At 37.3% G+C, this 26087-nt stretch overlaps 6 protein-coding genes across 15 annotated transcripts; 4 read left to right on the top strand and 2 right to left on the bottom strand.

Annotated features, from left to right (window-relative positions):
- Positions 1-451: 451 nt before the first annotated feature.
- LOC103831344 (NAC transcription factor 29) lies at positions 452-1830 on the bottom strand. Its single transcript, XM_009107245.2, has 3 exons — positions 1425-1830; positions 1056-1336; positions 452-976 (listed from the first exon to the last, which is right to left on the bottom strand). Exons 1-3 carry the CDS (start codon positions 1588-1590, stop codon positions 611-613), a joined length of 813 nt encoding a protein of 270 aa, XP_009105493.1. The 5' UTR covers positions 1591-1830; the 3' UTR covers positions 452-610.
- Positions 1831-3186: 1356 nt separating this feature from the next.
- Positions 3187-6304, top strand: LOC103831343. Its single transcript, XM_009107244.3, has 3 exons — positions 3187-5509; positions 5696-5752; positions 5941-6304. The coding sequence occupies exon 1, from the start codon at positions 4435-4437 to the stop codon at positions 5455-5457; it is 1023 nt and encodes a 340-aa protein (XP_009105492.1). The 5' UTR covers positions 3187-4434; the 3' UTR covers positions 5458-5509; positions 5696-5752; positions 5941-6304.
- Positions 6305-9997: 3693 nt separating this feature from the next.
- LOC103831342 (phosphate transporter PHO1 homolog 10) lies at positions 9998-14236 on the top strand. 4 transcript variants are annotated; one of them, XM_033274313.1, is made up of 13 exons: positions 9998-10767; positions 10874-11791; positions 11882-11930; positions 11999-12070; positions 12155-12284; positions 12357-12477; positions 12568-12826; positions 12913-13017; positions 13122-13166; positions 13264-13413; positions 13493-13771; positions 13864-14000; positions 14056-14164. In XM_033274313.1, exons 2-13 carry the CDS (start codon positions 10896-10898, stop codon positions 14162-14164), a joined length of 2352 nt encoding a protein of 783 aa, XP_033130204.1. In that variant the 5' UTR covers positions 9998-10767; positions 10874-10895. The 4 variants fall into 4 exon arrangements, with proteins under 4 accessions (XP_033130204.1, XP_009105490.1, XP_033130205.1 ...); XM_009107242.3 differs by having other exon boundaries at positions 10870-11791; XM_033274314.1 differs by having other exon boundaries at positions 10000-10767; positions 10870-11791; positions 13864-14236.
- Positions 14237-14726: 490 nt separating this feature from the next.
- On the top strand, positions 14727-15961 carry LOC103831341 (transmembrane emp24 domain-containing protein p24delta10). The gene is made up of 4 exons (XM_009107241.3): positions 14727-14983; positions 15074-15283; positions 15433-15509; positions 15589-15961. The coding sequence occupies exons 1-4, from the start codon at positions 14768-14770 to the stop codon at positions 15731-15733; spliced, it is 648 nt and encodes a 215-aa protein (XP_009105489.1). The 5' UTR covers positions 14727-14767; the 3' UTR covers positions 15734-15961.
- Positions 15962-16192: 231 nt separating this feature from the next.
- LOC103831340 (CSC1-like protein At1g69450) lies at positions 16193-20349 on the top strand. 6 transcript variants are annotated; one of them, XM_033274317.1, is made up of 10 exons: positions 16193-16702; positions 17089-17400; positions 17480-17635; positions 17946-18009; positions 18093-18302; positions 18390-18575; positions 18649-18947; positions 19022-19571; positions 19663-19896; positions 19984-20285. In XM_033274317.1, the coding sequence occupies exons 2-10, from the start codon at positions 17123-17125 to the stop codon at positions 20152-20154; spliced, it is 2148 nt and encodes a 715-aa protein (XP_033130208.1). In that variant the 5' UTR covers positions 16193-16702; positions 17089-17122; the 3' UTR covers positions 20155-20285. The 6 variants fall into 6 exon arrangements, with proteins under 6 accessions (XP_033130208.1, XP_018508879.1, XP_009105488.1 ...); XM_018653363.2 differs by having other exon boundaries at positions 16193-16715; positions 17019-17400; XM_009107240.3 differs by having other exon boundaries at positions 16193-16715; positions 17010-17400.
- A 385-nt stretch (positions 20350-20734) lies between these two features.
- LOC103831338 (probable protein S-acyltransferase 22) lies at positions 20735-24433 on the bottom strand. Of its 2 annotated transcripts, XM_033274335.1 has the most exons (10): positions 24420-24433; positions 23867-24023; positions 23660-23773; positions 22853-23203; positions 22712-22780; positions 22560-22631; positions 22342-22470; positions 22177-22257; positions 21916-22104; positions 20735-21822 (listed from the first exon to the last, which is right to left on the bottom strand). In XM_033274335.1, exons 2-10 carry the CDS (start codon positions 23906-23908, stop codon positions 21076-21078), a joined length of 1794 nt encoding a protein of 597 aa, XP_033130226.1. In that variant the 5' UTR covers positions 23909-24023; positions 24420-24433; the 3' UTR covers positions 20735-21075. The 2 variants fall into 2 exon arrangements, with proteins under 2 accessions (XP_033130226.1, XP_009105487.1); XM_009107239.3 differs by lacking the exon at positions 24420-24433 and having other exon boundaries at positions 23867-24290.
- Between the last annotated feature and the right edge of the window lie 1654 nt (positions 24434-26087).

Raw genomic sequence — 26087 nt, 5'->3', positions numbered from 1 at the left:
GTAGAAATAATTCACTTCTTTGGTGTGTTTTTTTTTTCTTTCTAAAACCAGTCTGATCCTCTTGGTTTTTGTAAACCGTTTTTAGGTAGACCAATACCGGTCAGAAATACTGAAATAGCATGAAAGGCCCACAATTTTGTAATCTTACTTGTGATAAGTTGCTTTCGTTCCATTATGTTTTTGAGTCTTGCGTAGACCGAATCAAAATGAGGTTTAAAGTACGATGATGACAATTGTAACATTCGTTATCTACATAAACGACAAAGATAAGTGTGTATCATAAATGCATTGCATCTGGCGTTGATTCCTTCCACCACACGCCATCGACTTTTTCATCCCAAATTAACGTCATCCCAATCTCTATTTTGTTATCTTTCTTAAAAAAAATAACCATACAGTACACAAAGATTATTTGTTTGTTGGTTAGTATAACGTAAATAAACTCCATGACTACGTTTGAACATGCTGAGCAGCTTAATATTAATTAAACATATCTTTTCGTTTCACATTCATACGCAAGAAAATATAAAGAATCACAATTTGGTTCTTTACTAGTTAATATTTTACAATCTTCCATGTTCATTTCTTTCTTCTTTATTCCAATCCATCACTAAAACTGAAACATACTAGCCTGACGATGATGGTTCATGATCTCGTCTTGGCTAATCTGTAGATCACCGAACCAACCGGACTCGTTCACAATGTTTGGATCAGGACTATGAAGATCGAACGGTGTTAAAATGTGTGCGATGGGTCCCATGTAATCCATTTCTAGCAAATGAGCGAGCGAACACGTCCTCGGAAGTTTCGTCGACGTCATCATCGTTATCTCTTCCTCATTTCTTGGCTTTGCTTCGTTCGTAACAACTGTTAACGTCTCATCGATTTGTACTTCATCCATGTAACCTTCTTTCTCATCTAGAAGCTTCCCTGCTCCTCTCTTCTTGTATATCCTACATAGTACCCATTCATCCAACTGCACAAAAACATAATAAAACATTTTTTTAACAAATTATCTTATAAAATAAACACATGATTTTATTTTCTCTGCTTACCCTCATCGAACCGGTACGTTTGGTTGATGCTTTACGTGAATCGTTGAGACGGTACTCGTGCATGATCCAGTCAGTTTTGATCCCCTTGGGAGGTCGGCCTTTGTAGAAGACGAGAGCTTTCTTGACGCCTACGTTACTTGAACCGCTGTAAATGGCTTTGTCTGTACCGGTCGCTTTCCAATAACCGGAAACAGCTGCCCGGTTCGGACGGACTCCGTTTGGATACTTTCGGTCTCTCGGGCTGAAGAAATACCACTCATTTTCTCCAAACTCTGTTTTCTCTGTTTTACAACGGAAAGCAAGTAAGAAAGTTAACATCAACGGCAAACCCCATAATATTAACATGAGAAATGAATAAGCGGATCGAACCGGGTAACTGCCATGGGTCGAACTTGTAGATATCGACTTCTGGTATGATCGAGACAGGGCATGGTCTAGACATGGTTTGGTTTTTGAGGTAGTAAACGATGAGTTCTTCATCGGTAGGATGAAACCGGAAGCCTGGAGGAAGTGTAGTGTTGGGATTCATGTCCATGGTTCTGGGGTTGGTTTAGTGTGTGGTGTTTTCAAGGTTTATGAAATGTTAGAAAGCCGAGAAGGTTGGGGTTTATATTCTTGAGCTTTCTGTCGTTTAGTGTGCGTCACTTGATTCTTATTGGTTGGTACATTGTGGTTTAAATAATAATTGGTTTTGTCCTTCGAATGTCATATCCATTATCCCTAGTCACATATTTTTGCTTTTTTCTTCAATATAAATATAATATTGGGATTATATGAAGGGAATTTGTCTAATAATTCAGAGTAGTCACGGTTAAAGAGCTTTTAAAGGAATTTTGAGTTAGATAATGTTTTTTCATGATAAGCATGTGATCCAAAAAGAAAATATTTTTTTAATTGACACTAGATATTTAGTTTGTATAATGGTGAGTTCAATCTTTATTTTAAAGGTATTTGGTTATATAAATTGTACTTTTCTTGTTTCCCGATAACACCTTTCTAGATTTTTTTCAATTTTAAAATACATTAAATTTGATTATAACTACACTATTTTCCGTGTGTCACTATTTTGTTAAATTATCATTAGTAATTCAATTAATTAAAAACACAATTATCATTATTGATTAATAAAAATGCATGAAAACCTTAACTTATCGCTTATCTGTTTGAACAGACTTTTAAACATTTTAAAACGGAGGGATTAAGAATTACATATGTAACAGGTTTGTGTCCATATATATAAAGCTTAAGTATACATGTATGTATGAAGGGAAAACAAATTAGAAATAGCCAATAATGTAGAAAATATCTTTAACTTGTGAAGATTCTAAAGGGTCTTCGTCGTAGAAAAGAAGAGAGGACATATAATTGAGTGTGCTTGACCACTGATTTGTTTGGTTGCATTGCATGGCCTCTAGTATTTAGTATTTAGGTGAATCTCCATTTCAAGCAGAAGTATATTCTTTTGTCCTATTTCCCCTCTAATATTCGTTTCTCATCCTTCTCTATTGCTTTCCCATCCTATCTTTTTCTACCCTATCCATATGATAGACGCTTAACAATCAAAAGTCATATACAACGTTATTATTATCTGCACTATGTAGTTTATGTAATGACAAAACACACATCAACACCCCCAACATTATGGGCAATATATAGGCCTTCATATATTGCATCCGAAGGAGAAGTACTAAACTGGCTACTAAAAAAGATTAAGTCATATATTTTATATATCTTCAAAACCCGGATCGTAAATCACACTTGAAAACTATTCATTGTTGGATTGACTTATCTAGATGAGTTTCCATATATATAAGAGTTATATATTTTATCTCGTTAAATTTTGTTTATTTGACTGCTAAAAAAATGAGTGATTTTTTAAATATTCTGGACAACTAATTATAATCTATCTTTATTTTCAGAAACAAAACTAATAATCATAGTAATCCGAAGGAGAAGTACTAAAGAACTTGTATTACACTAAAAAGGTCCAGAAGTATGTGAAGACCGTTCTTTGCTCATATTTTGGAAAAGAAACGTGGCACACTAAGGCTAGAGGGACCACTTTTGATGCTATTGATGACTTGGCGTTTTCACGTAAAAAGTCATTGGGGATAAGGATTGTGGAGGGCATACACCCACGCGCCACGGCGGATTTATTTAATTAAAACAATAATTAGATGTCACTTATTACTCTCTGCTCTTATCTAATAGTGTCATTACCGCTCGCTAATTGGATGATTAAATCTTTATTTACTACATTCACCAAGAACTCCACACGCTGAGTTCATATTGGACACAAGTTTCCTGAAAAGGTTTTGTATGATTATTGGACTACTAAAAGATGCGAAGGAACGTTCCAGCTTATAGTGGGGAAGAGGAGGAAAATAAAATTATTTATGTTAATCCTTCTTCAATCTTCCATGAAAATAACAAACTTATATTCTTTAAAATTATTTATGTTAATCCTTCTTCAATCTTTAGCAACAAATGCTTCTGAAGAACAAACTTATATTCTTTCAAATTCAATGCTTTGTTTCTTTATATCCTCTGTCGGAAACTGCAGGTAAGTTAACTCTCACTGAAAACATGAATAAATTATGATGGGAAAGCTTGTTGTCTTTGTTTCTCTGTAATAACTTGAGACTGATTCTTGAAACAATGTGTCATTATATCATTCTTTGGCATAATGTTCTTGGTACCACCAGCTAATGTGCATACAATGTTGTGTGTTTCAGGAGTTGTGGGCGGGTTAAGCTACCGCATTTCTACTGTTGCATATGGTGAGCGAGCAAATACCTGATGAGCAATCCAATCCGAACTACTGATTAGTTTTCCAAAGAGAGTGAGAATCATAGGCTGTTCTTAATGTAGAGGACCTCAAAGGTAATTATAATGTAGATTAAATACTGAATTGTCTTCTTCTTCAACCAATTTAAAAGGTTTTGTAAAAAAAAACTTGTAAACTTTAGCTACGGTAATGCAACTTGTGATGCCAGTTGGCAATATGACATGGGCCCCACAGTGGAGCTTACAAAGCAACACGTGTCATGCTTACCTGGCAAAAGAACTACATTTTACACACGTGGCACGCTTAGTTGGCGAAAAGAATGGTTATGATTTTGCTTCCTTCCTTCCTTCCTTCCTTCACGGGTTACGACGGCAACAAAGCATTTTTCGAAGCTCTTTACGCGTGAATCCTGTTTCTGCCTGCACACTCTGAGAGGAGGAGATTCCAAATTTCTCTCATTCCTTCCTTCCTTCCGTGACGACGGTTTCATGTAAAACGCAGCGTTTTCATTCCGTGTTTGTTTATGATTACGAAAGCTAATCCCCCATAATCTGGGTTAAGCTCCAAAAACATCAAACAAACAAACAAACCATGGACACTGGAGGATTCTCCCGCACGAATCACGAACCCTCACCGTCCGATGATCATCAATTCCACTCGATGAACGCGCTCGAGATTCTACGAGAAACCGTACGGATCCTCCGCTACAACCTCGCCGCGTTCACGCTAACCTTACTCCTCCTGATCTGCCCCGTCTCCGCCATCCTCCTCCCCAACCTCCTCGTCGATCAATCAGTCGTCAATTCCCTCACCATCCGCCTCCTCCTCCTCGCCAAATCCAGCGGCTTACCGTTACTTCCCTTCGTTCGAAACTCGTGCCAGAAATTCTCCGAAACCGCCGTCTCCTCCGCCGCCTGCTTCCCTCTCTTCGTCACTCTCTCGCTTCTATCCAGAGCCGCCGTCGTCTACTCCGTCGATTGCACTTACTCCAGGAGGAAAGTCGTGGCGACTAAGTTCGTTGTGATCATGCAGAGACTCTGGAAACGTCTCGTCTTCACTTACCTTTGGGTTTGCGTCGTGATCGTCGTCTGTCTCACTTCCTTCTGCGTCTTCCTCGTTGCTGTTTGCAGCTCCTTCTTCGTTCTCGGCTTCTCTCCTGATTTTAACGCATACGGAGCTATATTAATCGGTTTGGGGTTCTCTGTGGTGTTCGCGAATGTGATTATAATCTGCAATACCACGATTGTGATTTCAATTTTGGAAGATGTATCCGGTCCAAGGGCGTTGGTGAGAGCGAATGATTTGATAAAAGGGCAGACGCAAGTGGGGTTGTTGATTTTTTTGGGGTCGACGATAGGGTTGACGTTTGTGGAGGGGCTGTTTGAGCATAGGGTGAAGATTTTGAGCTACGGAGATGGGTCTTCGAGGATTTGGGAAGGTCCGCTGCTTGTGGTGATGTATTCGTTTGTGGTGCTTATTGATACGATGATGAGTGCTGTTTTCTATTTTAGTTGCCGGTCTTATAGTATGGAAGCTGTGGAGGCTCTTGAGGCTTCTGGAGGTGGGACTCAGCCCATTATGGAGATGGTGTCTCAAGATTTGTCTCTTCTATAAGAGTGTGTCTTTTCGGATTTTCTCACACATTTAGTTTCGTTCTGTTTTCTTGGTAATTATTCTATCTCCCTTGGCTTTATTTGTTAAAATCTGTTTAGTATTCGTTTAGGCTAACAAAAAAATCATTGATTTTGGTAAGCCATTGAATCTTAGAAAATGGGTTAAGAGACTAAAGTATGCTTGTTCTTCTAGAGAGTGATAATGTTAAAACATAGCTTTGCTTTCCCAAATCATGCAGGTTTCTATACACAAAGAGAGGGAGAGTAAAGCATACTCCAATGATCATTGGTTTCAGGTGATGATTGTTTTCATTGTTTTGAATCTATCCATTGGTAAATTTTTTGTATTAGATATGACTTTAACCTGAAAATGCTTATTGAAACCACTTGTTATCGTCCGGTTATATGATTCTCTATAACGTTTTTTAGCAGAATGTTGTTAGCGTCACCAGCTTATGTTGAATAAAATGTTGTGTGTTTTCAGGAGTTTTGGGCGAGTTAAGGTGCCTCATTTCTACTGTTGCAGGGGTGCGAGCGCAATACCTGATCAGCAAACAATTCTCACATTTTGGGTAGAACTTACGATGTGAACAAGTTTTTGTTGGATTTGGATCTCAAGAGGGTGGAAATATCAGACATTGTTTTTAGTGGGATGACTCAAAGGATACGTTGTAGGCTTAGTTGACTCTGTTTTGGCATAAATCATTTGGATTTCTCCTGCAGAATCAATATGATATTTCCTTTGTTTGAACTTGCATTGGAGGTCAACTGAACCTGAGATCCGAACTTGAACTAAATATCCGAACCCGATCCAAATATCCGGATGGATGGCTGGGGTATTTTCAGGTTATGTTATGGGTGCTAATACCATTCCAAATTCGAATGAAAATTAAAAATCTCGAAAAAGTCAAATTCGAATATCTAACTTAATATAAAAATTAATATTTAAAATCTAAACAAGCAACTCAAATACCCAATTTCATTTTTTATTTTGCTATCATATCTAAGAATATATGAACTCTAAATCTATTCTGATCCAAATAGATTTTAGATAATTACAAGAGAATTTGTACTTCCTACACACCAAATCTACTCTATTTGCACTACATACCTTATTTCTTCTCTTTTTTTTTCCCCATCATTACTATTTTCCCCCATTCTATGGTATCCCATTTTTTTTTGTATATTAAACTAACTAGGTGTTTTGCCCGCAATGCGGGCTTAAACATTTTCATAAATTTTTGAAAAGTTCTTTTTATACTATACTAGTTATATTGTGTTTTCCAAAAAAATTCTTGCGATCAATTTAGTGTCATCCTATGCATTGTCTACTCTCGAATATATAATATATATAATTCTAAACAATTAAATATTAAAATATTTTAGTGGTATAATTTAAACTTGGGTCTCCTAGTCAAAAAACAAAATTTGTTTCCAATTATGTAAAGAATATTATTTTTTTGAATGAGCACAAGATTTAAGGATGGTTATTGGCAAATAAATGTTTGAGAACTTTAATTTTTTTGAGATTCTACAGCAATAATATTTTATAGGTTTTTGAAATATTACTAATAATTGTTATTGATTCGAAGATTTTTAAATTTCATCAAAATTCTTTATTTCTTTATGATAATAGTTTTTCATTCTATTTTAACAAAATTTAACGTTATTAAAATATAATTTACTTTTTTTATTCATAAGATACAACTTTCAAAATATTTTGGCAATTAAAATAATGGATGTAAGATTTAAAACCCGCTATGTAATTTGTTATTTGAATATCACAACAACAAATTACATAACTTTAGAGTTTAGGTTTTTTTAGCTTTAAGTTTTGAGATTATTTTTTAGTGTTTAGAATTGGTAGAGTTTTAGGTTTAGGTAGGGTTTTAGGGTTAGGTTTAGGTAGGGTTAGGTTTAGGCAGGGTTTAGGGTTATCAGGGTTTAGGGTTAGGTAGGGTTTATGGTTAGGTAGGGTTTTTAGGGTTTAGGGTTAGGTAGGGTTTAGGGTATGTAGGGTTTAGGGTTTGTAGGATTTAGGATTAGGTAAGATTTAGAATTAGGTAGGGTTTTGGGTTAATTAGGGTTTAGGGTTAGTAGGGTTTAGGGCTAGGTAGGGTTTAGGGTTAGGTAGTGTTTAGTGTAGGTAGGGTTTAGGGTTAGGTAGGGTTTAGGGTTAAAAAAGGTTTAGGGTTAGAAAGGTTTTAGGGTTAGGTAGGGTTTAGGAGGTAGGGTTTAGGGTTATGTAGGGTTAGGGTTAGGTAGGGTATAGGGTTAGGTAGGGTTTAGGGTTAGAAAGGGTTTAGGGTTAGTAGGATTTAGGGCTAGAAGGGGTTTAGGGTTAGAATGGGTTTAGGGTAAGGTAGAGTTTAGGGTTAGGTAGGGTTTAAAATTAGGTAGGGTTTAGGATTATGTAGGGTTTAGGGTTAGGTAGGGTTTAGGGTTAGAAAGGGTTTAGGGTTAGAAAGGGTTTAGGGTTTAAGGTTAGGTAGGGTTTAGGGTTAGGTAAGGTTTAGGACTAGAAAGGGTTTATGGTTAGAAAGGTTTTAGGTTAGGTAGGGTTTAGGTTAAGAAGGGTTAGTAGGGTTTAGGGTTATGTAGGGTTAGGTCGGGTTTAGGGTTAGTAGGGTTACGTAGGGTTTAGGGTTAGGGTTAGTTAGGGTTTAGGGTTAGAAAGGTTTTAGAGTTAGGTAGGGTTTAGGTTAGGTAGGTTTTAGGGTTAGTAGGGTTTAGGGTTATGTAGGGTTTAGAATTAGGTAGGGTTTAGGGTTTAAGGTTATGTAGGGTTAGGGTTAGGTAGGGTTTTGAATTAGGCAGGGTTTAGGTTTAGCAGGGTTTAGGGTTACAAAGGGTTTAAGGTTAGTAGGATTTAGGGCTAGAAAGGGTTTAGGGTTAGAAAGGGTTTAGGGTTAGGTAGGGTTTAGGGTTAGGCAGGGTTTAAGGTTAGAAAAAGTTTAGGGTTAGGTAGGGTTTAGGGTTCGGCAGGGTTTAGGGTTAGGTAGGGTTTAGGGTTAGAAAGGGTTTAGGGTAGGTAGGGTTTAGGGTAAGGTAGGGTTTAGGGTTAGGTAGGGTTTAGGATTAGAAAGGGTTTAGGGTTAGTAGGGTTTAAGGTTAGTAGGGTTTAGGGTAACCCTTAACCCTACCTAACCCTAACCCTAAACCCTACCTAACCCTAACCCTACCTAACCCTAAACCCTAAACCCTACTAACCCTAAACCCTACCTAACCAAACCCTACATAACCCTAAACCCTACTAACCTTTCCTAACCTAAACCCTACCTAACCAAAAACCTTTCTAACACTAAACCGTTTCTAGCCCTAAACCCTAGGTTTTAGATAGGGTTTTAGGGTTAGGTAGGGTTTAGGGTTAGGTAGGGTTTAAGGTTAAATAAGGTTTAGGGTTAGGTAGGGTTTACGTTTAGGGTTAGGTAGGTTTACGGTTAGATAGGTTTAGTGTTTAGGTAGTAGGAAGGGTTTAAGGATTAGGGTTAGGTTTATGTAGGGTTTAGGGTTAGATAGGGTTAAGTTCTAGGTTTAGGTAGGGTTTAGGGTTAGGTAGGATTTAGGGTTTAGGTAGTAGGAAAGGTTTAGCGTTTGGTTTAGGTTGGATTTAGGTTTGGTTTAAAATAATGCTTAGGATTATAGGGTTTAGGGTTTGTTTGTCTTTTTGTTTATACATTTATTGTTAATTTTTTTGGATACAATTTTATATTAATATTATTGATTCATAATTTTTTTTAAAATATTAAACTTTTTAACACAGTTTTCAATGTTCTTAAAACAATGTGTTTTTTTGAAAATGTTAAACTTGTTAACACGGTTTTCAATGTTCTTAAAACAATATGTGTTTTTTTTGAAAATGTTAAACTTTTTAACGCGGTTTTTAATTATATAGTTAATAATTTTATTTAATTAATATTTAGTTATAGAATTTATGTTTTTATCTTTTTACTTAAAGATTTTTTCAGATAACAATACAATGTATACAGAAGTTATCTAATTTTTAAATTATATTTTCAAATTTTGGATAATTCTTACTATTCTTAATATTAATCAATTATCTAATCAAAATCAATTAAAATTTTGTTTTTATTTTTTAATTTATTTATACATTTTATTCATTAAGAGTTAAACGATATTAATCACTCTAACTTTCAACGTGAGAGCTCCATTGTGAAAATTTACTTCGCAAATAATAGTTTTTAATTATATTTAAAAAATTGTTTGATTGATATTTAATCATATAATTTATGTTTTTAACTTTTAACGTTTTACTAAAATAATTTTTCAGATAACAATACAATATATATAGAAATTATTTTTTTAATTATATTTTTAGATTTTAGATAATTCAATATTCTATTATTAATTATATAATTAATAATTTTATGTAGTTAATATTTAGTTATAGAATTTATGTTTTTAACTTCTTGCTTAAAGACTTTTTCAGATAACAATACAATATATACAGAAGTTATCTTTTTTTTAAACTATATTTTCAAATTGTGGATAATTCTTACTATTCTTAATATTAATCAATTATCTAATCAAAATCAATTAAATTTCGTTTTTATTTTTTAATTTATTTATATATTTTATTCATTAAGGGTATAAACGATATTAACCGCTCTAACTTTCAACGTGAGAGCTCTGTTGCAAAAATTTACTTCGCAAATAATAGTATAGATTTGCTCGTTACAAAGAAATTCAATGTATTATTAATTAATTAAATCCGGTCTAAACGTATATAGGACCCAATGTGGTCTGACCGTCTAAGAAGCTAAATGAGAAAACCGAACTGATACCGAACGTCGTGTCTCGTGTCTATGAATCCCTGTCTTTAGCAAAAAACGCAGTACCGAAGAAAATGAGATAACCGGTTTTAGTTGGTTAAAGGCCCATACTAGTGCCAAATTATGCGGTTTTACCGACACACTGGGAGCATACGTAGCAACACGTGTCAAGCTCTGGTGGGCCAAATCAGTGGTCAAAGCCAGTATCTATGATTTGCTTCCTTCCATCGTTTTCGGCCGCAACAAGATCCATCAACAAAACACTGCCATACATGTAACCGCCGCGTGGCACCCCACTCAGAAGAATCCAACGGCTGTAAAAAGACAGATTAACCTCTTTAAAAGCACGGTCTCAGCTGCATATGATCTCCATTACTAGTGTCAGTCGCCGATTAGCAAAGAGAGTGGCGTTTCAAGTTCCGACGTCTTCTTCTTCTTCTTCATCAATGCCGTAAACTCGTAACTCACAAACTTTCAGAGCAGGTTCTAATCAAGCGCGCGGTTGCTTCCTCATCAAGGTATCCATCTCTTCTCATTTATTACTCTGTATGATCAAATCACCATGAACCCTAGTTTATGCTGTTTTATGGCTGCATGCGTGATTTTGATCCTAATTGCAGTTAGGTTGTGATCAGATCGAGTAAAGATGAAGTTCGGGAAGATATTCAAGAAGCAAATGGTGCCGGAGTGGGTAGAAGCCTACATGGACTACAACGGCTTGAAGAGGATTCTCAAACAGATACGCAGCTACAAGCACAGCAAGCTAACCAGAGTAGCCTCCAGAGTCTCACAACAAGCAGAAGCGTTGCACCGTTCCTTTAGCGGCCTTTCGTACCATCACAGGAACAGTGAAGGAGGTGACATTGAGGACCAAGTCATAACAGTTGACACGGAAGTGCATCAACAAGATGATTCTCATCGTAAGCTCTACAAGACTAAGTTTCTAAAAAAGTCTGAAGAAGGAAGTGAGTTTGAAGAGTCCTTCTTCAAGAAGCTCGATGAGAATCTAAACAAAGTCAACAGATTTTACCGGGAGAAAGTCGAGGAAGTGCTCGAGGAAGCTGCTTTGCTTGATAAACAAATGGATGCACTCATTGCATTGCGTGTCAAGGTGAAGAAGCCTGATGCTAGTAGTAACACGAATCTGGAGAAGCATCCTTCTGATAAAGTTGTAGTAGATGAAACATCAGATGATAGCACAATTAGAACACCAGGTAGTGCAAACAGAGATATGGTGCATGGTATTGACAGAACTAGTATTCCAGAAGAAGAGGCTTCGCATATAGTGACTGACATTGTCCCGGTCTCTCGTACTAGTGGGAACGAGGAGGAAGATGGTAGTGGTGATAAGCAGGATCTCCATGAGATACTGGAGCGTGTGAAGATGAATGAAGCGCTTGAGTCTCCCCTTTCTACATTAAAAGGCTTTTTTGGAGATTCTAAAGAACCAGTCTCCAAGAAAGGGTTAAAGAAAGCAGAGGAACAGTTGAGGCTTGTGTTTAGTGAGTTCTATCAAAAACTCCGCCGTCTCAAGGAGTACAGGTAAGGAGGCAAAGCTCAGTTTCTCAAGCAATCTTTCTTTTACATTGCATTGCTACTGATTTGTCTGAGTTTTGTGTAAATTTCAATCAGTTTCATGAATCTTCTGGCGTTTTCAAAGATTATGAAGAAGTACGAGAAGGTAATATATAAGAGGTTCTTCTACCTGTTATATGAGCAATGTATTAATATTCATGGTTAAATGTGTAGATTGCTTCAAGGAATGCGTCCAGGAACTACATGAAAACTGTGGATAATTCATTGATTGGGAGTTCTGATGAGGTTTGTGGAGTGTTTTAGACTTCAAAGCAGTTCTCTTTTATGTTCTTACATGAATACATTTTTGTTCACTATATCCTGCTTTAGGTTAACAGGCTCCTGGAGAGAGTAGAGGTAGCTTTCGTTAAGCACTTTTCAAGCGGAAACCGAAGAGAAGGCATGAAGTGTTTAAGGCCAAAAGTTAAAAGAGAAAGGCACAGGGTTACATTCTTCTCTGGTATGAAAAGAGAAAAAGATTTCAGTTATGTTTACATTCATTAACTGATGATTCTTCTTCAACTTCTCACAGGTTTCTTTTCTGGTTGCTCAATTGCACTTATAGTTGCGGTGGTTTTCAAGATAGAAAGTAGAAAGCTCATGGAGAAGGACTACGGTACTGCATACATGGCGAATATTATCCCTCTTTACAGGCAATTAACATATTGATCCTAATCAACGATTCAGAACATGTGCCTAGTGAACTCTCTTGCTAACACTCACAAGTATTGCTTGCCCTGCAGCTTATTTGGATACATCATTCTTCATATGCTCATGTACTCGGCAAATATATACTTCTGGAGGCTCTATAGAGTCAACTATACCTTCATCTTTGGTTTTAAGCAGGGAACTGAGTTAGGTTACAGAGAAGTTTTCCTGGTGAGCACCGGTCTTGCGGTGCTTGCTTTCATCTGCTTCCTGCTAAATTTGCAGTTTGATATGGACTGGAAGATGAAAGACCATAACACACTCCCTGAAGTTATTCCTTTGGGTTTAGTCACTGTAAGAATATGTTTCCAGTATTTACATTTTGTGCAGTTGTTTAACTATCTTTTGATAAGATTTGAAACAATTCTTTCTGGTTGCAGATTGTTCTTTTCATACTCTTTTGTCCTCTCAACATCATATACCGCTCAAGTCGGGTGTTCTTCCTTCGATCACTGCTTCACTGCATTTGTGCTCCTCTCTACGAGGTGATTGTTTCAAAATTTCACATATATACATTTATTTACCAGTCGCTAAAACCAAGAACAGCAAAGATCTTACCTTGATGTTTTTTTTATTTTCATCATCATAGGTTACACTTCCAGATTTTTTCTTGGCCGACCACCTAACTAGTCAGGTTTTGTAATAGTTCTTGCATTGTTTCTTTTTTTTTTTTACTATAAATTGGCAATATTTTTAGTGAAATGGTGCTGTTATTTGTTTTGTAAGTTCAGGTGCAAGCCATCAGAAGTTTGGAGTTATTCATTTGCTACTATGGTTTAGGAGAATACATGCAGAGGCAAGAAAAGTGTCAACGTCATGGTGTTTACAATGTCTTCTACTTTGTCGTTGGGGTTATACCTTACTGGCTCCGCTTCCTCCAGGTTATCATCACACAATGCAATCTCTTTCACTCACCAATTTTCTGACATGTCGTTTACTTATATCTATGTTTTCTTGCAGTGCGTACGCAGATTATGCGAAGAAAAAGATTCAATACACGGATACAATGCTCTGAAATACATGTTGACAATCATTGCGGTCATCATAAGAACAGCTTTTGAACTGAAAAAGGGAAGAAACTGGATGATTATGGCTCTTGTAAGTTCAGGTGTTGCGATATGTATGAACACATTCTGGGACATTGTTATAGACTGGGGACTCCTCCGTAGGCATTCCAAGAACCCTTACCTGAGAGACAAACTTCTTGTCCCTCACAAAAGCGTCTATTTTGCTGCCATGGTAACTAACTACCAACCACTACACAATATCAGAGAATCTCATATAGGATAAAGCATATTTCCTGTTGAATATGATTTGAATTTTTTTGACAGGTAGTGGATGTGATTCTAAGAGTGGCATGGATGCAGCTGGTTCTGGAGTTCAACTTGAAGTCCCTTCACAAAGTCGCTGTTTCAACCATTATCTCATGTTTAGAGATTGTTCGTAGGGGAATGTGGAGCTTCTTCAGGTACATGTACATGTTCTGTTCAACTTTAATATGAATGTAATGAGTAATTTTTCAGGTTGGAGAATGAGCACTTGAACAATGTAGGCAAATACAGAGCATTCAAGTCAGTTCCACATCCTTTCCATTACTATGACGATGATGAAACTGATGACAAAGATGACTGATCAGCTATCATAATAAAACTATCTGATTCACTGCCACATAATAGTTTTTTTTCCAGTGACTAATTCAACGTGTAAAGACCGTATTTTATACATGAATCCAAAGGAAAAAAAAATGAAATCAAAGCATATACTAATTATAACTTTGGAAAAAAGATTATTACATTTGTTTAAATTGATCAAGATACTTCTTTTGTGTTAAAACTTTGACCTAATAGAAAAGACGTGTAACACAATCCACAAACTGAACACTAAACAGAGAATCCAGAACGTAGATGATATGCTCTTATTCTATATTCGTGTGTCAAACTCAAAGTTCTCTTCACAGTAACGAAGCACTTCCTTTTTAGTTACTGAAAAAACAAAAGCTTTTGCCTATTTTGCCCTTGCAGAAAAAGTAAATTAATGTTAGACGTTTGGACCACATTAAGACATACCAAACCGGGTAGGCTGAGAAAGCCCTAATAAATTTAGACCGGTTTATACAAACTTATGTGTCTTAACCAATGAGACACATACACGTGTAAATTGTAACTGGTGTTCGTCTCCAATAATAAAGACCGACGGGCGACGAAGGAAAGAGATTCTGATTATTATCTTTCGAAAATGTTTCTTCTCCAGTCGCAGAAGCTATGGACGGTGGTTATGATTCTAGTGATTTCGTCGCGTGTTGCACACTCGCTGCACTTCGATCTGCACTCGGGACGGACAAAGTGTATAGCGGAAGACATCAAGAGCAATTCAATGACCGTCGGAAAGTACAGCGTCGATAACCCTCACGAAGGCCACGATTTGCCTCAATCTCACAAGATCTCCGTCAAGGTAACGCGGATCCGTTTTGATTTGAGTTTTTTGTATATTTTTTTCTGGGAGAGATCTGATTTTGTATTGCGTGCGTTTCTGATGATAAAGGTAACGTCAAGCTCAGGGAACGCGTACCATCACGCGGATCAAGTGGCGTCTGGGCAGTTCGCGTTCTCGGCAGTGGAAGCAGGGGACTACATGGCGTGTTTCTCAGCCGTTGATCATAAGCCTGAGGTGACTCTGAGCATTGATTTTGAGTGGAGGACGGGTGTTCAATCCAAGAGCTGGGCTACTGTTGCCAAGAAGAGCCAAGTCGAAGTAAGCTCTATTTTAGTTTTGAGTAATAACGAATTTGTTTGAGTTGGAGATTATATGGATGTGATGATGCTATGATAGTTAATTTTGATATTGGTGTTTAGAATCATACGTGTTCTTATGCAGTTGTTCTTGTCGTTTTTTTGTGGCAGACCATGGAGTTTGATGTAAAGAGCCTTCTTGATACTGTCAACTCAATTCATGAAGAGATGTTTTATCTTAGAGAAAGGTAAAGACTTGTGCTTATTGGATTCTTAGATGTTTGGTTGGTTTATTGTTATTGACTTTGGTTTGGGTGTTGTCCTCAGGGAAGAAGAAATGCAAGATCTGAACCGGTCAACAAACACTAAAATGGCGTGGTTGAGTTTGCTCTCTTTATTCGTCTGCATAGGAGTGGCAGCTATGCAGTATGTACACTTGAAGACCTTTTTCGAGAAGAAGAAAGTCATCTAATTTGTTACTTACAGGCTGTGTCACACGCACGAAACAATCTACTTTTCTTTTGGGTGTTGTATATTAAGTCAATGACTACTGCAAGCATGTTCTCTTGAGACTTAGAACTTTGATTTTATGTGCCAGTATTGTCCTTCTTGGGTTTAGTTCTTTGTTTAGATTTGTTGGTCCTTAATGCTTGGATAATTTGACGGTTTAAACTATAGAAAATGTGCATTTTCAGCTTCAGACAATATCACATTCCGACAACTTTGTGTAAACATTGCACGTTGTGGGATACAAGTGGTGACCTATGGAGAGAAAGAGAGATTCAAGCCATTATGAATATTCGGGTGCGATTAGTTGATAGCTCGCAGTACTGGCGCTCGTCCCCTTCAAACACCTCGCTCATCTTCTTCCTGGATTTGGAAAGTGCTCTCTTTCTTCTTTCCTAGTTCAAAACGCAGCGTTTCGTTGTTCTGTCTTGTTTTTATACTTATAAAAAGAATATTTTTAGAATATACGAACATGTCCAATGTCGAATTATTATTACTGTTCATACGATTTTATTAATAGCGATTGCTTCATAAACAGGTGTTTGTTGCTAAGCCGTTGACTCTACAAACTATACAAAAATACCCTTGAAGAGTCCTACAATCATAATAATCATCCCAAAGAACACTGAGGGCATTTCGGGCAATTACCAATAAACAAACAAAATGGGGGAGCGAGGGAAGGTCCAAAATCTGAATTCGATAACATTTTATATAACGCGTGTGATAATCGTGTTCTTGACCGTCCATTTCATTCATAACACTGATTAAACTTTTTAAAAAAATCTTCTCGTTATTTGGCTTCTGCTTCTCATCAATCAATCAATCATATTATATACGGACAATACTATTTTCAGTTTCTCGGGTTCCTGCTGCGTTCTTCGGCTCCCATCACTTGACTTTGAAGTTTTCAAACGCGTCTCTTGATTTCGATTTCGCGGTTGTCTCAGGTTTGATCATCCTCCCTTCTCCTAAGTTTAATCATTGATCCCACGATTTGAATCAGACTGTATTGTTTCTTTAGTACTATTCATTTCGCGTCGTCACTGATGACGAATTTTATCCCTGATTTAGACGACAGAGAAAAAAAATATGTAGAATCTAGGCGTTGTGTTTGAATCTGAGCTTACGTAGTGTCTTAAGCCTTCGTGTGTAGTCTTTTTTGGTGGGATTATTGATCTGTTTATCAATGAAGAGTTGGCCTAATGATTAAATTTAACTAACAAAAGATTAGTTTATCTTAGAGGTTATAGGTTCGAATCGTGTTGAGAGAGGTGAACTTGAATCTCTGCGTTTCTCGAGCTAGAGTTTATTATTACACAGCAGCTCTGAGGATATTGAAACCGTCCTCATAAAGATGCTGGTGTCTGCACTTTTAATGTCCGTTGGGATAAACTCGTGCCTCTGTGTACTGCTCTTCATACTCTACTCTATCCTGAGGAAGCAGCCGCACAACTACGAAGTCTTCCTACCGCGCCGGCTCGTGGCAGGGACCTCTAAAAGAAGACGCAACAAGGTCGCTAGGTACATCCCTTCCGTTCGCTGGATTTGGAAATCGTGGAGGCCATCCGAAGAGGAACTCATGGCATCATCTGGCTTGGACGGCGTCGTCTTTATGAGAATGATTACTTTCAGGTAAACTCCCATCTTGACTTTGAAATTATTCCATTATATAATGCATTGGTAATGAATGATTATCTCTCTCTTTGTGCAGTTTGAAAGTGTTCTTGTTTGCTGGGATCATTGGGGTTTTTGTTATCTTGCCTGTCAACGTCTTCGGTGATCAGCTTACTCAGATTAACTATTCTGACTGGTCTGCCAATTCCTTGGATATATTCTCTGTTGTTAACCTCAATACTCGCTCACCATGGTAACAACCTCATAACTCTTTATAGCTGTGTTCTAAAATTGGTCTAGGCCGCACTAAAGCGGCAAATTAAACCTAAACAAAACAAAATCGGTCTAGACATCTGCCTAAACAATAATTTTCTATAAAACTCATAACTGCCGCCTATCGATTTCCTGAACATTGATTAATAGTATTATTAAGGCTCCATTAATGCAGCTGAGTTTCAACTCATGACAAGAACTATGTGCAGAACAAAAAAGAAGCAATAATAGTTCCCAAAAATGACATTAGGTTTGTTGCAATCAGTGCTCTTTTGTTTGGTTGCTTGCAGGCTATGGGTTCACTTTGGAGCTATATATCTTGTGACTGCTTTCGTCTGCTGTCTTCTTTACTTGGTAAGGCAGTTTCTTTCCACTCTAATCAAATACCAAAGCTCTCTTTAGAAGATTTGTCACTAGTATGGTTTTGTCTTTGACAGGAATTCAGATATATTGGCATGAAAAGGATTGAGCATTTCCATTCATCAAAACCTCAGCCAAATCAGTTCACCATCTTGGTCCGTAATGTCCCTTCTTCTGATGGAGCCACTGTGAGCGACACTGTTGATAGGTTCTTTAGAGAAAATCATTCCTCTACCTACCTGTCTCATGTGGTTATCCATCGAACAAGTAAGCTTCGAAGCGTCGTTGTAAGTCCTGACTGAAACACCTAATCTGCCTTCTTCCATTACACAGTATACCTGTGTATCTTCTTTTTTAACTCTGCCCTCTTGCAGGATAATGCCAAGAAGTTATATAAAAAAGTTCATCATAAGAAGCAGGCAGATCCCCAGCGGGTTAAAAAGACGCCAATGAGATTCTTCAGTCGCAAGGACACTCCTGAGGGTCACTATGAGAAAGTCTTACAGGAATTGGAACACAACATACGTTTGGGGCAAGCTGAAGTTTCATCACCTGGAAAGGTATGCCCTTAGATATTAGTGCTTGCATACTACATCCCTCCTCATCATTTACATATACCTCTCATGGTTGTAGGAAGTTAGAGCTGCGTTTGTATCATTCAAGTCACGTTACGGTGCTGCAATGGCACTCCACATGCCACAATCAGTCAACCCCACTTACTGGCTCACTGAACCAGCGCCAGAGCCTCATGATGTCCACTGGCCTTTCTTCTCTGCATCGTTTATGCAGAAATGGCTTTCTAAAATTGTGATTGCGTTCGCTTGTCTCATCCTTACCGCCTTGTTTCTTGTTCCAGTCGTGCTCGTCCAAGGTCTCACCAACCTCTCTGCGCTAGAATACTTCTTCCCCTTCCTGACCTTGATTCTATCAATGTACGTTAAAGGTTTTACATTTTAAAATACTTTATGCTCACTGTGCTAAACGTTAGTTATATCTTTGGTTGCAGGAAAATTGTAAGTCAGATCATAACTGGGTACCTTCCAAGTCTTATACTTCAGACATCTCTGAAAATAGTACCACCCATCATGGAGTTTCTCTCTTCTTTCCAAGGCCACATCTGCCACAGCGACATTCAAAAGAGTGCTTGCAACAAAGTGATCTGGTTCACAATATGGAACGTGTTCTTCGCAACTGTTTTCTCTGGCTCAGCCTTCTACAAGCTCTCTGTGATTCTCGACCCAAAGGAGATTCTTTTCAAGCTGGCTGTGGCTGTTCCAGCTCAGGCATCGTTTTTCATCGCCTATGTGGTGACAACAGGGTGGACGGATACTCTTACTGAACTCTTCCGCGTAGTTCCCTTCATGGTCAGCTACGTGAAGAGATCGCTTGAACCAACGGAAGAAGAGTTTGAAGTCCCGCCAATGCGGTACCACAGAGACACCCCGAGAGTGCTCTTCTTCGGGCTTCTTGGGATTACATACTTCTTCTTAGCTCCGTTGATTCTCCCTTTCATCTTTCTCTACTTTGTCCTTGCGTACATCATCTACCGTAACCAGGTATGTGTGACAGTGTGACGTGACACTCATTTTAAAAAATTTTCCTTCCACTTGAACTAAGCAGTCCATTGCGTTTTATTTATGGATGCAGTTCATAAACGTGTACGAACCAAAGTATGAAACAGGAGGGATGTTTTGGCCGATGATACACTATACGATGATATTCTCTCTTGTGCTCATGCACGGTATCGCAATTGGTTTATTTGCTCTCAAGAAGATGGAACTAGCTACCTACTTGCTTATTCCTCTTCCGGTTTTCACTCTTCTCTTCAACGAGTTCTGTCGTAAACGCTTCATGCCTATATTCACCGCCTATCCCGCCGAGGTATATATAATAAACCCCAAACTCCTTAGGGGAGTTACAAAAACGTTAAATGGAATTTAACTCTGTGTGTGTTGTTGGGGTCTTTAGGTGTTGACGAAGAGGGATAGGGAAGATCAAAACGATCCAAGAATGGGTGAGTTTTACGATAACTTGGTCAGTGCGTACCAAGATCCAGCTCTGCGCCCGCTTCGATTCTCAGGAAGCAGAAACGATAGCCTCACTAGTCCTCTTCTCTCTTCCACTTCGAGTGAAGTTTGATTTCTCTTCTATTCTATATAGCTTTGCCTTTGTACACACTTGTGAATATATGCTTCACTTATACCTCAAAACTTTAGTGATTTATATATCGAAACTCGATATCAATTTATTTTAATGATTTTATTTGTAAATCTTTACAGAACCAATCATGAGAGTTCCTAGTTTATAGTATTATAAACGGATTGTTTACTTTAATGATGTTGTTTGCGAGTTGTCACACAATATGAAAAGGGGAAAGACAATCGAAAATGTAATTCTTTTCATCTTTTTTCAGACAAGTTAAATTCTATAGACTTTATGATCCAGTAATGACATTGCTGTTTCCTAAACATGCAAGCTGCAAGTCTTTATAAGAAAAAGATTAAGTTTGTTATCTTCAGAAGAAACAAACTTGAATTTATGCATCATCTTCCAAAAAGATGGTCATTGTTTAAAGAAAACAATGGTGGCATCTTGTAGGAAGTAAACACTACTGATCATGTCTATTTCAGAATCAGAACATCTCAACTTCTCCAATTTTTGTAAGGTGTAATCTCGATCGTGAATTGTTTGTAGTCACTTTCTTACAGAAAACAGGAGGTTTGCAAGAATTTCAGATAACAACATATGAATTGTGCAACTTGACATTCTTTTCATGAAAAAAAAAACAAAACAAGATCTTTTCCTTACAAAACAAGAAATGAAAGTTCTGGTCAATCCCTAACGTTCAAACTGTTCTCATTACTTTGAAATTAAAATAATAAATATTCAGAATCCACAACTCTTCCTGATGCCTTCACCTAAGAGCTCTTGGCAGACACTGTAAGAGTCTCTTTTAAACATTTGTCTAAAAATGTTGACTTTTCTTGAATGTGACCACAGCATTTTATCAAAGAATGCCTCTCAAACCCTTATAAAGCTCAAAAACTTAATTATACTTTCTCATCTTGATTTGTGGATGTTTCTAGAAGGAACCTGATCACTGTCTTCTCCACCAGATGCATCGTAGCCATCACTTGTAGACCTTGACAATGGCATCATCATCATTGACTGCTGCTGTTGTTGTTGTCCTCTTAGCTGACTCATCAAACCAACAGCTGAAGAAAACCCATTAAGCTGCGCTGAATCCTCCGCTTCAGACGAAACTCTAAAAGGTTGAATGTCATGCGAGTCTAAGCTGCTCTCTGGTGAAGACGTCACCATAACACCACCACCTGATCCCGACATCGCACGGCTTGTCTGAAACGCGCTTCTTGCTTCTAGCTGAAGAGGACCTAGCCCTGAGCTGGTTGATGTCTCCATAATAGCTGCTCTTGTCTGAACATTCATTAGCGGTTCTAGAGGCAACTCTGCTGGTAACCTGATGCGCTTAGATTGCCTTCGCTGATGCTTCCCGTTACTACTATTAACAGCTTCGAACTTTGCTGGGAAGTTTCTCCGGCCGCTGCTTCCGAAGCTGCTGCTTGCTTCTAACCCAACGAAGGGGTTTTCTCGTCTGGCTACAGGCTTGATTATTTTGGACTTCTTTCTTGCTTCTGCTGCTGCCTTTGAGACTTCTTCTGCGTTGAGGCGAGCTAGAGTCCATGGACTTATCTTCACAGGTTGGTTCTTCTTCTTGACGCGTTCTTCAACCACTGACTTCTTCCCATATGAACTTACAGACGCATTCTCTGGAGGAACTACATCAAACTGTATACAGAAACACACACATTAACACAATAGAGAAAATAATATTATATTATTAAACAAGGTACAAGAAAAATTGGTGAAGAAACAAGGTACCTGATCCTCAAGAAACAAACGTGGTGGGGTGCACCAAGCTCCGCGATGAAACGTATTGAAGGAGCTTGCACTGCTTAGTCCAGTGAAAGAGCTGATCATTGACATTTGAGGGCTTTGCTGACCACCACCAGCTTCTAGCTCTTGCTCTTGTTCCCTAAGTGCAACTATGTAGTCGTATGTACTTATTCCCTGTTAAAAGAAATTCATTTAGTCAAGTCTGATAACTAAGTCTAGGCATGTACTTGAGGCATTAGATACAACCTTTTTAATGAGAAGAATGTGGAAGAAGAAAAGCTGAGCAAGGGGTAGCGTTGCCAGCATTGCTAATAGAGTGCAAACTGCCTGCAAGAGAAAAGAAACCTTCATAACTTGCATTCAGGAGTCAGTAAGGGAAGAAGATCAGTTGTATAAGAAGATAAAACTTACAACGACTATAACAAATGGAACTAGAGAGAAGCTGCTTCCCAACTTTAAGGCAATCTCTGCACTAAACTGGTTCTTGCGGAGTACACATAACACCAGCACAAAAATCCCAGTTGACCATTGCATTATGAGCTGCAAGATCAAACACAACAAGTCAGAGATTAACTAACAGAAGAGAAAAACATTCATGGAGTGATGAAAGATCATCAGCGCAGCCTTACCAAGAAAATAGCAGATATCATGAGGCTGAAGAACTTTCGGTAATTCCGCTTGCCAATGCAGTTGTTTAGCCACTACAACACACAACTCCATAAGCACAAGAAGATGAGAAATGTAAATAAGAATGAAGGGTTCAGACAGATCTTTTCAATACCCTGCAGTGATGATCAAAACGGTCCACACACTTGTCACAAACTCTGCAATGCTTACTGTATTTGTAGACCTGCAAAAAGAATATACATTATCCAGAATGATTAGTCCTAAACAAGTTTGTGGTTTCAAATGATTCTCTCACCTCAACTTCACAAAGACTGCAATAAAACATCCCATCCTCACTCATCTGCTGCTCAGAAGATTCATCTCTTCCACTGCAGCAACCACAAATCAATGCACAAGGAGAGCAAAGCACACGCAGAAAACAAGATCCTTGCGATGAGTCCAGTTTCTTGGTGTTAGTTCCATTTTCTTGATCCTGTACACATGTGCTGTCATGAGACTTAGCACCACCACAACCATCTTTTGAGCCCTTTGATTGAGGAAACTTCCCGTTTTCAGGAACTTTCAGGTACTTCTTTGACCGGAAAACACCACGGTCTGCAGGATCTGAAGCCGCACACCATATATACAGTCCAACCACACACGTTATCTGCCAAAAACAAAATAACCCATCAATGTTTACATAAGAGTTAATTTTAAGATGAATGCAATGATGATACCGCACTGTATGCAAAGGATTGAATCAGTTGCTACAGATGTGAGATCAAAGTTTCAACCATAGACCTAAAATTAAGCTCAGAATCAAGAAGTAGTCTAGAGCTAGCTTGACCATTTGTATGCTTCTAAGCTCTTGATGGGGACCAGATCAAGATCCAACTAAAAGGAATGTAAAATCCAATTTCCCTAATTAGCTATAATAGACAAACTAAGGCATGTTAGATTTGTTTAACCAATAGTCTATATACTTCCCAGAAATAGAAAATATAGCAGAGTAAGAGACAACACATAAAAAAGGACAACAAGTACACAACTTTGATCTCTAAAAGCCTTTTCAATGTTTAATTGAAAGCAGATTTGATTTTCAGAAGGCTCAGATTTAGCTTACCAGAGGAGTGTAAATACCCATCGCAATGTACTGATGAATCTTGCTCCCAACGAACGGAGCAAAGAAGACGTAGAAAGCGAACCCTAAAGCCAAGAACACAGCAACAGCCACCACCTTACCCAGAAAAGTGAAAACCCACAAGATAAAGTTTCAAACTTTCACCTCAAATAATCAAAACCCACCAAGGAAATCTCAGTTTGAAGTTACCTGAAGAGGATGGTAAGGAAGTTGCCATCCATGTTTCCTCATTTTCGCTCTAGAATGCTGCAAAATCCAGATGTAGATCGAAGTGGGTCAACTCAATTAAACATCAAAACTTTCCCTTTCTCCACTCATCTTCTCCAAAAAGCCAACATTTTTCTCTCTAAAGTAACAAGAGAGACTCAAACCAAAAGGAAGAAGAAGAAGAGTAGAGAGGAAGACATTTGACCACAGAGTGAAAAAAGTAAAAAAAAAAATATCAAATAGAAACAAAAAGAAATAAAGTGAAACACTTTGTTTGTGGCTTCTCTGATTCTCTCTCTCTGTGCCTTCTGTGTAAAGCTTTGAGCTTTGGTTCAGAGATCTAAAGAAGAACCCACCAGCATGGAAGAGAGAGAGAGAGGAGAGAGGGAAAAGGAGTTATAATTAAGAGATGTAAAAGCAGTTACCTTTTCTCCAAGGCCAAATCATGTGTCACACTCTTGTTGCTGGCAAATCCAGTAACACTTGTTTTTTTCTTTCTTCTTTTGTTTTGTTGTTACATTACATAACTCATCACTCTCTCTCTCTCTCTCTCACTTCCCCTGTTTTTTTTCTTTGATTTTACTTTTACCCACTGATTTTCTTATCTTTTATGTTTTTACCCCAGTACTTTTTTTCTGCTTTTGTAGTGATCAAATGAGTATGATTGTGATTAGGTAAGCCCAATGTTTGACATAAACATGTCCCTCTTCAATCTAGATTATTACAGATGTGTCTTTGTGTATTTAATTACTGAAGGTCGCATTCAATATTTGTACCCAGAAGACTTTACTAATGTCTTAAATGTTTGTCTTCCAAACTGGTAGCTACTCTGCACACTTTACAGTGGTTACAATAATCAAGCTGGTTTGGTTAAAGAGAATTTTTTAACTCCAAGAAGTATGATTATAATTAGATACGTAAATGGAGGAATATTATTTAAGTAGCTCCCATATTGTTCATATTCGAGGCCTGAGAAAATGGACAGTGACAGAACATAGCTACCAAGAAAGCGACGGTCGGGTGAAGATAAATGAATATGGAATATATTTTTCCCTAGAAGGGTTATTTTATTTTATATTTATGGTTTTTGTTTAAATTTTTTGAAAGTTTTGGCAGATCGTATGTCTCTTCTTATGGTATTCTCTTGTCAGAAAGCGATGGAAATTTTCTGTAAAAAAAAAGAGAACTTTTTTTATAATTGGTAAACTTTTTCATGCTACCTCTTAAAAAGGGTCAATATGGATCGAAAGCCAATGTCTTACATGTCTATAAATTAATATACGTCGACTTTGCATGCAGATACGAAAATTAATTTAAAAACATTTCTGTTTTTTTATTAGGAGCAAAATAAAAAGTTTTTTTCTTAAGGAACTGGAATTGTTTTATTTTATTTCATAAATAAAAATATAAAACACATTTTTGAACGGATTTCTGACACATCCCAAGAAGTAACCGCCGAAGTCATTACCATTTATTATTAATTTTTACATATTTTGATAGATTCATTTTTGATAAAAAATAATTATATATACATTTAATTGAAAATTTGTTTTTTGGTTAAATGTATATAACGCGATTGTGAAATTTTATTTGAATAATTTTGTTTTAACTATAAATTATTTTATAAAAAAACTCAACAGATCATTAAAAAGGGACAAAAGGTGTGTGGTGTGGGTGAAGGAGTAAATGTGAAGCATTAAATTCTAAGGACCTCTTTGTGTATGTCGTTTTCCTTGTTCATATTCTTTTTTTGTTCTTGGTAGAAGAGATCGTAATTTAATAATTCATCGAAAAAAAGAAAGAACACAATGAAGGTAGACAAGCATTCTTTTAAAAATCCCAAAGAACGTAATTAATAGAGTATAATACTACGAATAATTAAAATAAACAAGCTGCTCCGCCGAATAAGGATTATCATTTTTCGAGATATCCGGTCGCAAGCAATGTTGAACGAGTTTTTAAACTATATACCATATAGTACTTGTTTTAACTTTAACCGGAGTATGTTCTATATACTACACCCTAAAATAATTTTCAAACTCAAGCAGAAGTATATATGATATATTTTATCAACTACAATGTTTCCAACGACGAAAGTAAAAGCCACCAATATATGTTATCATGTCATTATTTTTGGTAGATCTTGATTTTGTAACCCTTTTAAATTTTTTTTTTTTTTAAATTCAATATTCGTTATCCAACC

This window comes from Brassica rapa, chromosome A07 (genome assembly GCF_000309985.2).
Source record: "Brassica rapa cultivar Chiifu-401-42 chromosome A07, CAAS_Brap_v3.01, whole genome shotgun sequence".
NCBI classification, from domain to species: Eukaryota; Viridiplantae; Streptophyta; class Magnoliopsida; order Brassicales; family Brassicaceae; genus Brassica; species Brassica rapa.
Note: the sequence above shows the minus strand (reverse complement) of the source record. Positions and strands in the feature narration are given on the sequence as shown.

Excerpts from the sequence above, each read along its gene's own strand:
- LOC103831341 (XM_009107241.3), top strand. The coding sequence starts at position 14,768 with ATGTTTCTTCTCCAGTCGCAGAAGCTATGGACGGTGGTTATGATTCTA. Across the intron at positions 15,284-15,432 it reads CCAAGAAGAGCCAAGTCGAA|ACCATGGAGTTTGATGTAAA; the intron begins GTAAGCTCTATT and ends TTTTTGTGGCAG. Across the intron at positions 15,510-15,588 it reads ATGTTTTATCTTAGAGAAAG|GGAAGAAGAAATGCAAGATC; the intron begins GTAAAGACTTGT and ends TGTTGTCCTCAG.
- LOC103831344 (XM_009107245.2), bottom strand. The coding sequence starts at position 1,590 with ATGGACATGAATCCCAACACTACACTTCCTCCAGGCTTCCGGTTTCAT. Across the intron at positions 1,337-1,424 it reads CGACCCATGGCAGTTACCCG|AGAAAACAGAGTTTGGAGAA; the intron begins GTTCGATCCGCT and ends GTTGTAAAACAG. Across the intron at positions 977-1,055 it reads AACGTACCGGTTCGATGAGG|TTGGATGAATGGGTACTATG; the intron begins GTAAGCAGAGAA and ends GTTTTTGTGCAG.
- LOC103831338 (XM_033274335.1), bottom strand. The coding sequence starts at position 23,908 with ATGAGGAAACATGGATGGCAACTTCCTTACCATCCTCTTCAG. Across the intron at positions 22,258-22,341 it reads TTCCATTTGTTATAGTCGTT|GCAGTTTGCACTCTATTAGC; the intron begins GTAAGTTTTATC and ends TTTCTCTTGCAG. Across the intron at positions 22,105-22,176 it reads ACATTCTTCTCATTAAAAAG|GGAATAAGTACATACGACTA; the intron begins GTTGTATCTAAT and ends TTCTTTTAACAG.
- LOC103831340 (XM_033274320.1), top strand. The coding sequence starts at position 17,123 with ATGCTGGTGTCTGCACTTTTAATGTCCGTTGGGATAAACTCGTGCCTC. Across the intron at positions 17,636-17,945 it reads CTCAATACTCGCTCACCATG|GCTATGGGTTCACTTTGGAG; the intron begins GTAACAACCTCA and ends GGTTGCTTGCAG. Across the intron at positions 19,572-19,662 it reads ACATCATCTACCGTAACCAG|TTCATAAACGTGTACGAACC; the intron begins GTATGTGTGACA and ends TTATGGATGCAG.
- LOC103831343 (XM_009107244.3), top strand. The coding sequence starts at position 4,435 with ATGGACACTGGAGGATTCTCCCGCACGAATCACGAACCCTCACCGTCC.
- LOC103831342 (XM_033274312.1), top strand. The coding sequence starts at position 10,896 with ATGAAGTTCGGGAAGATATTCAAGAAGCAAATGGTGCCGGAGTGGGTA. Across the intron at positions 12,285-12,356 it reads CAGGGTTACATTCTTCTCTG|GTTTCTTTTCTGGTTGCTCA; the intron begins GTATGAAAAGAG and ends AACTTCTCACAG. Across the intron at positions 13,772-13,863 it reads GCGTCTATTTTGCTGCCATG|GTAGTGGATGTGATTCTAAG; the intron begins GTAACTAACTAC and ends TTTTTTTGACAG.